General features: G+C 41.1%; 1 protein-coding gene across 2 annotated transcripts in view; it reads left to right on the top strand.

Moving 5' to 3' along the window:
* apbb2b (amyloid beta (A4) precursor protein-binding, family B, member 2b) overlaps window positions 1–12,286 on the top strand; it is a 51,148-nt gene that overhangs the window by 10,459 nt on the left and 28,403 nt on the right. For both annotated transcript variants that reach the window (XM_061090574.1, XM_061090583.1), the window contains exons 2-4: window positions 7,078–7,168; window positions 8,635–8,700; window positions 9,751–10,821. In XM_061090574.1, coding sequence (XP_060946557.1) covers window positions 8,682–8,700; window positions 9,751–10,821 — 1,090 coding nt within the window. In that variant the 5' untranslated portion in view covers window positions 7,078–7,168; window positions 8,635–8,681. The remainder of the gene's footprint in view (window positions 1–7,077; window positions 7,169–8,634; window positions 8,701–9,750; window positions 10,822–12,286) is intronic.

Raw genomic sequence — 12,286 nt, 5'->3', positions numbered from 1 at the left:
GGTTACATCACACACATTCGCTCCCAAGTTCCCAAATCCAGGAAACAGTGTCCTGGCTTCTGTTCCTGTCATTTCCACGTCACAGGGGTTTGAAGTCTATAAATGTGTGCCGGCTCAGATTTCCGAGTCTGATACAAAGCTCTTCATCCCCTCTCACCTCCACTAGTTGAGTGGATTCATCGGTAATGAACATTTCATGATTCAAATTTGCCTTTTTACTCAGTAACATCCTGCTCAGGTTAGGGGAGTGTCCAGATGTTGCTGGTAGATCAGTAACTTTAAATTTATTGTCATGACACATTTTCATTTTCAAGTGCAGTATTAACTCTGCTTTTGTTGCATACTTTAGTTTGCTCAGGGTCAGTGAATGGTACGTGTGCTCACAAAAGGTCAACACCCAAGAAGTGTGTGTGTGTGTTTTGCCTCCTCCTTTTGTTGACTAATTTGAGGGTTTTTGCCCCCCAGTCGCCCTGACCCACCCACCCAAAATATAGACATGCCTTAGATTCTTTGGCACACCCTGGACATTCCTCACTCCTTTCCTTTCTTTTGTGGTCATTTTCTTTGCTCTGGAAACCACCCCACAGGAAAGTTATACCTTTAGCTTTATGCATACAATACATGGACACATTCATAAATTCACACTAACACACATACATGAGGAGGCACAGATAGTGGGTTCTTTAAACTCTGGATGAATTCATTTATATCTGTCCTTCACACTCACTATACATTGCTGCTGCAAGGACGATGCACGACCCTGGGATCACGCTGGAACCACTAAGCTCCAGTGTTTGTACTGTGTGTGAGTGTGTGGGTCTGTCTGTGTGTGCTTGTTTGTCTGTACACAATATTGTTTGCTTTGACTGCAGTCCCAGTCAAAGTGTTACATTGTCTCTGTTATTTCCCGTTATTCACAATGCAAGGATACACACACACACACACACACACACACACACACACACACACACACACACACACACACACACACACACACACACACACACACACACACACACACACACACACACACACACACACACACACAGATCCTTGCACTTCTACTCTTCCTCTGTTATTCTGGACCAGATTTTGTAGATAGCTATTGTTTTCTTCCCTTTCTTTCATCTCCTTGTTCGAGTGGACCCACCCACCCACTAAAAATACCCTGAATAAACATATCCTATATTAAAACCTCTGACTTACTGTAAGTCAATGTGTTCCAACTAAAAGCTAAGTGAATTTGAACAGACATTTTATTTCACTGTTAGGAAGCATAGTTGAAAGTGCTGCGTCACCACTTTTCCTAGGATGGGAGTTCTGAATGTATAAAACATCTGTAGTTGCGGATTACATTGAACATAACGGCCCATAAAAACACAGGGTGTCTACAATGCAGGGTGGTTCCAATCAATTTAGAAATGTATATACAATAAATGTAACCTAATTAATACAGAGATCAAGTTTAGCTTTTTATGGTATGGAGATTTCCTGCCTCTCAGACGTGCTTCCCTATAGATTATATAGTAGGCTACATAGTAGAAAAAATATTGAGTTTGACTCAGTGGCTGGAATGTGAACAGCTCTCCAGCGTGTGGTAATATATGTCTTTGGTTAGCAGTGTTGCTAACGTCTCGACCTTGCAGTGGAAGTAGTTCTCAGCTCAGTGTTGAGGGCCCAGCCTACTGTGCAGCCAATGAAAATAAAGCCAAGACAGATCTGGGAAGATTGCCTGGTATTGTGCAGCTGGCTTACACGTTCACGTCCCAATCCAAATGTTAGAAAAACACCCTGTTGCTTTTTTTTCTATACTCCTTTGCTTTGCGAACGTGAATCCATCCATTTCATTTTGCCGATGACTGGGCCTCTAACTGCGACAGTTTTGCTTTCTTGTCATAGATTTTATTTTTTTGGGTAACAGATGGGGTTCTCTTAGGAGCAGGGGGCGAGGAGAGGGGAGGAGGGATAGAGTGGCTGTAAATCAGAGTTGCAGGGAGAAACGGGTGGTTTATGAGAGTTTACAGACCTTCTTCACTTTTAATGAGAAAAGACAGCAATTCTCCTGGAGACAAAGAGGGAAGAGGGAGAGGGAGGGGTGAGAGCGAGGAGATGAATGTGGCGGAGGCTAGGAGAGGAAGAGGACAGGAGAGGAGTTGGAAGGAAACGCGCAAGAAGATGGGATAAAGGAAAGAGGTAAAAGTCAAGTGGGATTAGCAGAGGAACTGGAATGGCGAGCAAAATTGAGAGGGACGGGCAGGAAGGAGGGATGTGGAGGCCTATCAAACTGTTGGCAGTTATCCACTTGGCATACAAATTTAAAAGCATTCTGTCTTTCTCCTGCTCACTCCAGAGACTGGAATACACAGCACACGCGAAAAGAAACGGAGACAGAGAAGAGAGCGAGAGAGAGGTGGACTGTTGGCAGCTGCTCCCTTCATTCTTTCCTCGTCCAGACCCCCCAACATACCTCTGACATATGCGCTCACACACGTACAAAAGCACAAACATGGAGGGTTGGGCAGTGGGTCAGAAGTCAGAGGTCACTGTCATGCTGTTACACATCCTAGATCTTATTACGTACACTCCTAATGTGTGTTTTCTCTCCACGCGAGTGTGTGGGTGTCGCTCGGCCCTTCTGTCTGTCCATATAACTGTTTACAAGGGAGTCCATGTGGAAGGCTCATATTTACTATTCATGTCTGTGTTTGTGAACGAGTGTTTGTCTGTGTGTGTCGTTGCCAGGAGCCTTGCCCACAGAGGGGCCCTGTAATTACGCCTCAGACCCCCTCGTCCTCAGCAGAGGACTGCAGGGAGCCCTTTGTCGCTAGGGAGGCCCGACCCAGGGGAGCCACTATCATTGCATCCAGTTTGGAGCAGTATCCAGATGTAACTGGGATCGAAAGTTACAGTTTGGGTGCATACGGCTGCAGAGCTGTAGCTCCACCCGAGTGTGGACCTTTACATTTAGCATTTTACATCTGTCTCTAGGCGAAAGAAATGATATGGCAGCTACACTGCAGTCTGTAGTTAGTGTTTTTGTTGGTGACACTTTTTTGTTTTTTTTAGCTCTGCTCTAGCACACTGGGCCTGCGATGAAACAGTCACCATGAGGTCAAGGCGGTAACTTTCAAGGAGAGCTCCTCAGAGTGAACACATCGAAATCTGTTTGGAAGTTTGGGGGAGAATTACTGCACATTTTGAAAAAAAAAATACTTTCAGAGCTGTATGAAATCTGATAAACTGACAGAGCATCTGCTGGAGGTTGAAGATTACAAGTTAACATGGGAGAATAATTTGGTGGTAAGGAGTTGGCAAGCAGTGATTTTAACAGAGTTTTGTAATCCTAAACTCTGTCTTGTGGCTTGAGGCTACATGCCGCTTACGATTAAATATCATTGTGCGTGACTAAGGAGAAGAGTGCATGGAAGAAGTGGATGATATCTGATATTGCTGCCCTGAATTTTCACTAATGCTTAAAAACTCTTAAAGTCAGCTGTTACAAGATCAGACGATTGACTTCACCAGTCACAAACATTTTATTTTCTCGTCCCCTCATTAGCGTAACCTGTATGTTTAGTGTTTGTAGATTTCTTTTTTCAGTGAAATTAAATAAATAGGCAGGTTCTGTTACTAACTGATCTTTTCTACTGTCCTTTTCTGCCACTCCAGTTTCTTTCTCTCTCCATCCTCATCTTCTTTGCCTCTGCTGACAACAATGTTTCCACAGATTGTTGTTAAAGTGTCGACCTTTTCTGCTTCTTGGGGGAAAGGTACCAAGCTGAGCCTTCGTTTCCAGGGGGAATTATTCTGAGAACCAATCTAAATACTGATGGTGTCATTATTCTGCAGCATGTTGGTGGCAGCATCTGGACACACACTCATGCACACATGGAAGATGGGGTATTCAGAGAGAGGTGTTATGACAAGGTCTGCCATGGACTGTGAAAACTTTATTGATACTCTACAGATACTGAGCTGACAGGTCTTGTAAAATTACCTGTGTAATGGCTAAAACTGGGATTGTTGCAAATGTATTACCCGGTGGGAAAATTTCCAAACCCAAGTCAAACCACCTTAACCTTAGCCCTAACCTTAACCCTCACATTAAAACATGTTGTTAAGATTTAAGAGAAACATTATGACATCTTCCTATATGTCTTCATATGGAAGACAAGTGTCAGTAATGTGAGTGTGTAAACAGTGTCCCCACAAGTAATGAGTTACACACACACACACACATACGCACGCACGCACACACACACACACACACACACACACACACACCACACACACGCACACACACACACACACACACATACACACATACACGCACACACACACACACACACGCACGCGCGCGCGCGCGCGCACACACACACACACACACACACCACACACACCACACACAACACACACAACACACACACACACACACACACCCACACTGGTATGAAGACTTGTTGCAGCAGGATTTAAGGACCTAAGCATTCCATGTAATTTATACCCAGAATGCTCTATTTCTTGTAGCTATTTTATTATCCACTGCATGCACCATCCTTCTTTTCCTGTCTTTGTCCTCTGCTGTGTAGCTTTTTAAGCCATTATAGTAAAGTACAGCTGCTCTGAGGTTAAAATTATACAGCTGCACTTCAGATGGTTTATTCTTTTACCACAGCGTGTGTAACACCTTGTGTTTTCAGACAAACCAGATGTTGTTGCTCTGCTGTAATGACGGTACACAATCGGCTCAGCACAGGTTGACTTCGTTCGTTCAGCAACTGTTCCTTTGGATGTTTTTGGAGCACCAGTATTAGTCAAGTCATTCAGTGTTAACAGAAGTATTCACTGTTGATTACTGGGAGTTACTTAAATTTTTGTTCCAAAAATGTTAAAAGTTAAATCCTGGATGATAATGTATTCTGTAGTTTTACATTTTTCGGAGTTGGGAAGATCTGGGTGTTTCTTTTGTTCCTTTGAATCTTTGTTCTTAAGGCCCACATCTGTAAACATGACTCATGGCCCGATGTTACCATTGCAGAAGCTTCTCTACTTGAAAATGTCGATTTCAAATGGCTTGTATTGCCAGAGGGCTTATGTTATATAATACATCATATTACAGTGATGATATTGTGCTGTAATGGAGTGTGGTTGGGTTAAGACAAAAGGTTTGAAATTATATGTGAGTCGTGTCGTTCTCGTTAGCTTGGCTTATCATTTACACTGCACATGTCTGTAATCAGGATAAACAAGCAGCAACCATATGTGTCAAGGAAGGAGGAACGCAGACTCAGTGCGGATTATATTATTTGCTTCGGGGTCGGGTTCGGACACAGAAAACAGAATTACTTTCTCTGACTTGAAACCTGACCTGAGTCACACTCAAATCTGCAATTGCTCAGTTTCCTTCTGAAATTATACGACAAATTGATTCATTGTTTAAAAGTGCATTCTTTCTTATTCAGTATGCAAAACGCCAAAAATAGAGCTAAAGACTCATCACACAGTGGCAACAGTCTTTATTATTGATGGTGAGAAACTGCAAATCAATAAGTCGTCTCCAGGCGAAGAAACAAATGTACTACAGTAAACTTGAGAGATCAAATACTAAAATAGAGCTCTTTCTGTAGAAGAAAACTGTGCACTCATCTCCTTTCTCAGGCCATGGCTGCATCCACATTCCTCTCCTTCCGTTTTCATTCATCAGATCATAAATCACAACACACATCGCAACTGCTGCAGCTCTGTGGCGTCGACGTATTATCAGAATAATGTGGAAAACATGTTTGTCAAACACAGCTGTTTACATGTGTGCAAGTACATATGTACAAGACGCCCCTGAAAACCTGCAGATGTCAGTTGCTATGAATGTTTGGATCAGATTCATTGTGGTTGATTGAAAACAGGTTGAAATATGTCTATGCAGGACAACCAGAGGGAGAAGAAGAGTCTTGCCATATAAATTAGTAGTGGTTCGGTTCTTCAGTCGTTGGGCATTTGAGGAGTTGTGCAAAATCTGCTGTGAATTCTGTCTGTATGCATGGTAGAAAATTACGATTAACTCATCAACACACACGTGTGCTGCTATGCTCTTTGTCACACACACACACACACACTCACACTCACACTCACACTCACACTCACACACACACACACCTGTTGTCAGGAGAAATCTAGTCACATCGGTTGACTGTTGACATTTCCATGGTTTTAAGTGTCTTAGGCATAACTTGTGTTTGTTAAGTGGGGAATTACAATAATTCACCATGTTAACATGCTGTGGGATCAGATGGTACCAATGTCCAAGAGTTTTTAAAAAAAAACAGATAAACTGGTCAAAATTCTTGTCTTTTAACGGTTTAAACTGTTCATGATGAAGAGTCAGAACTTGCAGCTATTTATAACGCTGCTTTACTTTATCCTTGCATCTTAAGTTTGAGATAAATTAACCTTATAATATGATGGATAACATCTTTACAAATGTCTATGTTGGCTGTTAGTTTAGCAAATGATCCATTTCTTTAGTTCCCTAAATTTTTTTGTCCCAAATCATGATTCCAGGTGATTTTCCAGCCCCAGAGACTGGGATAATTGGGATTTTATGGTCCATTCTATCTGTGCTTATTATATTTCTCTGCACTTCTCCTAGAGGCTGCGTTTTTGTGAGAACTGTCCACGAGTCTTGACTGCATTATGCAGCAATGTGCATTTGTGTGTGTGTGTTTTTGTGTGTGTGTCTTTGTGTGTGTGTTTGTGTGTGTGTTGGTTGTTGGAAAGCAGAGCAGGGGGAGTTTACAAGTCTCCTGTGGCATTAAGTTTATGATGGTTCCAGTCAGCGAAGGGTTGGCAAGACTGCACCAAAGAAAGAAATATGAGCTCTATACAAAATGAACCTTATGTTCTCCCTCCCTCTCACACACACAAAACACTCCCACACGCGCACCTTGTGTATTAATGTTTGATCAAGGTTGTGAATAATTGATGTGTCTTTATTATTTGTCCCTCTGGTGTCCTGCTGTCCTCTTTCTCTCTCCGTTCACCATCTCATTAATCCTACTTTAATGTTTGTCTTTCCCTCAGGACGCTGCTGCTTCAGAACAGCCTTCCTGATTGGACCAGAGCACAAGTATGGACGCACTCCATCCTGTTTCCCACAATCCTTAGCTCTATGGTAAGTATAGCAAGTTACATTTTCAAGTGTATTTATGTTTTTAACAGAAAATGAACTCTCGTAAACCCTCCAAGCTTTTGGAATTGCTCTTCTCGTCACGATTTAAAATATGTGGTTCGGCTTTCGCTATTTAAAGGCATTACTGGCATAAATATGCTCATGATAAGATAAAGATAAATTTAGAGTATCTTTTTACTTTGTTTTACAACCATCTAAGCTATTGAAGGACACACTAGGACAAACTCCATTGAAAATAAACCAATAACACTTCCTGTTGATGCTTTTAAAACTATTTAATATTACCTTTTACTTTGAAGCAACCTCAAAAAATGTTTAACTCACAAATAAATCTAAGGTGGACCACTTGAGCCAAATTAAAACAAATTAAAACCAGAGGTCGAAGTAACAAGCTGCTTTTACTGATATTACTGTCAAAGGTTTTTATTTGCTACATTTAAAGTCAAACTCATTACAGATTAAAAGCAAAGTACTATTCTAGAAGCCTGAATGTTTTTTTAATACAATTTTTTATTAGATATTATTATCAAAATATAACATTTTACCCCATCATTAAAAGAAAACACATGTTGTCCCATTTAAGAAACTATATAAATTATGGTTCCAATAAAAGTAAGATATTAAGGAATACAAGGAATTAAAACAACACAGTATTATCAGAGTTACAAATCTAATGTTAAAAATGCTTTCATATAATAATATTTTTTGAGCACCGATTTAAAGACAGGCAGTGCGTTGGAGAGCCTCAGGGCCCTGACAGAGAAAGCCTGGTCACCCTGAGTAGCTAGTCTTGACCTATGGACAGCTTACCAGGACAGGCTGATCTCAGGTTGCGACTGGGAGTGTAGAGAGTCAAGAGCTCTGTAATGTAATTTGGGGCCAGCCCACGTTGAGCTTTGAAATTTTAAAATCAATCCTGGAATTTAACTTGCAGTCAGTGAAGGGGCGCAAGGATTAGACCTATGGTTTGTCTTAGTTAAAATACGAGCAGCAGCATTTTGAACAAGCTGTAAACAAGCTACTGAGGTTTGACTAACACATGGATAAAGTGCAGACGGGAAAAGACAAAGGCATGAATGAGCCTGTGATGTTTTTGTAGGTGGAAGTAGCAGGATTTAATAAAAGCATTGACATGTGTTTTAAAATCCAGTCATCTTGATACAGCAACAGCATGTATTATTCATAGTTGTCTTCTTTAATTTTTAAAACGTGTTCATTTAACAGTTTTTCCTCCATGTTTTGAGTGTTTGTTGTTTATTTTTTATGATGTTTTGAGTTCCCTCGCTGCCTCACACTATTTTGTTGTCACCATAGAGACCAGCTGTAGTTGGGTTCCACACGGATGAATGTGGTCTCCGAGGGCAACTCGACAAGTACTCAGGATTTTTTGCATTCTTCTTCTGATCATTCTTTTATTCTTTTTCTCTCTCCTTTTCGGTCGTGTTCAGATCTGTAGCTGAGTCTATACACCCTGAACCGTGACAAGCTCCAGTGAATGACTGAACTCCTGTCAGGTACAGAGCACAGACACACACAGACACAAACACACATGCCTTTACACATGTTGTGCTTTTGCCTCGATGTTTAGTCAGCCTCTGTATACTCACACGTCTTCATTCCTCATCCTTGTAGCCGGTAGTTTGAGAGTCTGCAGTTCACAGTAATATCCCTCAAGAATGTAAATGATAAGTCTGGAAATATTCTATATATCTGTCAAACAACCAACTGCGTGTTAGCCTCACTCTCAAGACAATACACACAATACACTGTCTGCGGCTTTCCTAAAAAGCATTGTAGTTTTTAGCAGATATAAGTCAAAGCAGAGTAAAAGTCCATTTGTTGGTGGCTATTTCAGACACAGATTTCAGAACAGTGTTTGAAAAAACAAGGGATTACCATGAAACCTGGTGGAGGGATGTGGTATGTGTCAGGAAAGAACCAATTTAATGGTTTGTGTGGATCCATGATTTTTTTCAATTTCATTATCATTGTGAGAGAGGGCATTTTTCAACCTTTTCATTGATTTCTCAAGAGTATAATTCATAGTTCTTGACGAAAAAAATCTGGCATGTTTGTGAGTGTATGCAGAGAACTCTGATCTAGGGAATGTCAATGTCATGTCATAAGTGGACTGTACTCTAGTTCTTAATATGGAAGTTATTTAGTTAGTTATTGTTTTTGGTCTTTTGTTAGTTTTCAATGAAAAGAGAATACGGATAACCAGGTTGACATCACCAGATTTATCATTTAAAGATATTTTAATGCAGACTTGATTTGTCTGATATAGGGTTGTGTAGGAGATGCTGATCATTATTTGTCTTCTATTATATATTTTTTTCTAATAAGTTTAATCATTGTTCTTCAACATTATACATTATATTTTGCATGTTTGGATATATTTCTTTGCTTAGGCATTTTTTACTGGCATGTTACAATGCAAGAAAAGTAGTAGCAGTAGAAGCACTGGGACAACCGCTCTTAAAGCTCCCACAGTGCACTGGGTGCATGTCAACACATGTGGATCATATTGATTCAGTCTGGTCTCTGCTTTCTTCCTCCTTCAGGTGATCTGTCTTGTGCCATGATGATGTCAGTAGATGTGACCAATCGTAACGGGCCCGCTGCCACGCCTCCCAATTCCCTCAGCCTTCGCTCCTCCCACAATCAGCTCCTCAGCAGCGATGTCAACAAACAGGGCTCCGCCACGCCTCCCAAGTGTCGCAAAAAGTACGCACTCACCAGTATCCAGACTGCAATGGGCCTCGGAGAAGTGGCGCCTTCTTCGCCTTCCCCATCATCATCCCCATCGCAGTCTTCAACCCCGAACAATCCCAAACTAGCCAAGAACGGGGTCAACCAGCTTCGTAAAGCAGGTCAGGACCACAACAAAAACACAACGGGCCTTGACCTGATAGATCTGGAGTGTAATTCAGAGACTGTAGAAGACGACCTCAACGTCAACACAGCAGAGGAGCACGACAGTCACATCCGCTCCAATAATGACGAGGAGGAGAAAGTCATTAATTCAGATGCTGAACTTCAACCAGACGCCGACACTGATTCAGAGCCCGAGCAGAAAACTGAATTAGATGCAGACTGTAACATTAACACAAGTGTGGAGCTCAAACTGAATGGCAACACAACAGAGTTGGATTTGAACATTGAGGCAGAGGAGAGCGATGACATCAGCATTTTGTCTGAAAAGGAAATAATGTCAAAAATGAAGATTGAGGAAGATGGAGATGAGGAGTTGGTGGAGGAGGAGGAAGAAGAACAGGAGAATAAGCCTTTACTGATTATAAGAAGTGAGTCTCCCGTGAAGAATCAAAAAGTTTCCACAGGCCTGGAACTCATCTCTGACCTCCACTCCAACATCAAGCTCCTCAAATCAGGCAAGGACTCTCCGGTGCCGCCTCCTCCCTCCACGCCACGGCAAGCCAGCCCAGAGGACAACCCCTTGCTCTCTGTGGCTTCCTGCTCCTCCTCTTCCTCTTCCTCTCCAGAGACGAAGAAGGACAGAAGGACTGGCGCAAAGACAGACTGTGCTTTGAACCGGATCCAGAATCTGAACCCCAGTGACGAAGAGTTGAGTTGGACCACCCTGTCCCAGGAGAGCAACTCCCCAGAGGAGACAGGTACACAAATACACACCCACACAAAAGTGGTGTATAGTAGTATACTTAACATCAGTTTGATCACTATTTCATTAGAATAGTGACTTTTTTTTATTCTTCTGTGTGCTTCATTCAAATTTATACAGTCCTCTCTGCTCATGACATGTTTCCGTCTAATGTGACCTAGTGTGTGTCCATAAGCTGAACTCAGAAATTGCTGGAAAAGAATAACAATCACTCCAGCCGCTAGTAAATCTCAGTGTCCCTCTTGGACAGGAAGAACCTCATGGGTGGTCAGTAAGCTGGATCAGCTGCGTCCTGTTTCAAGCTGTGTCTTTTGTGTTTGCGTGTGGGTGTGTGTGTGTGTGGGTGTGTGTGTTTAGGATATCGATGAGTTAATACAAACTCTGTAGCCGTCATGATCTCTGTCTTTCTCTGTGTCGTTGATTCCTTCACTAGAGTTGAGAGAGGAGCCACTTTATCGACTTACATTCGTCTGTGTTGTCTCTTGGTGTTCTCTGTTTTCATCATTCGTTTTCACTTGCTCATTCTGTCTCTGACTGTAGATAATAAATATAATGTGGGGAGCAGTTTGACCAGACACATATAGACAAATGGAGCTTGGTGGTCTTCCAGTTTCACAGCTCATCCTCTCTATATATATATCTGTAGCTGTGGTTGCCACGAGAAATGCTTTAGTTTTTATTCTGCTGCGATCCATAAACAAGCTGACTTAGCGAGACTGAGTGAGATTTAAGGGGTTCACTTCATTCAGGGTTCCATGTTTTAACTCTGTATGTATGATGTTCCTCTCAGCCAATGAGCATGCCATCTCTAAATGTCCAAATAGCTCTATTCTTTCAGATTTAAAATACGGCTAAAACTATTATTAACATATTAATGTATAGTAGTTTTCATTGTCAATTCATTTAAAGATGTTCCTTTCAATCAATAGGGTTAGGGTTAGTCTGATCTAATTTTATATGAATAGACCATATTCACAAATCTCAGTTTGCCTGGTAGGGCTCAACAATCTTCAACAGTCTGCAAAAGGGGTAAAAGACTTTCAAATGATGGATTCCTCTTCCTTTATGGACAGAGGTACAATAGATGTGAAATTAATAGATTAAAAAATGTCTGTCAAGGTGATAGATTTTTGTCTTGTGAAAAACCAAGCAGACCTGCATTTTAATGAGACGCTGACAGTTTGACATTTATATCGTGAATAATGACTTAAACTCTTAATTAACTGTTAACTGTCAAAATTGCAACACATTTAGCAGCCAATTATTTCAGCATCATTGGGAAGTTGTAGCATTAATGATTATGATGTTTTATATTTTCTGACTCATTCAATCTTTAAACATACGATTAAATATTAAGCTTAAATAGTAAAATAGTGTATTACTAAATTATAATAAATAAATTCTTATAAGCATTCTAATTAATCCAAATTAATTTCTACGGTTTGATAGCACAGTTTATA

This window comes from Limanda limanda, chromosome 2, assembly GCF_963576545.1.
Source record: "Limanda limanda chromosome 2, fLimLim1.1, whole genome shotgun sequence".
NCBI lineage: Eukaryota > Metazoa > Chordata > Actinopteri > Pleuronectiformes > Pleuronectidae > Limanda > Limanda limanda.
This window is presented reverse-complemented; position numbering and strand designations above follow the sequence as displayed.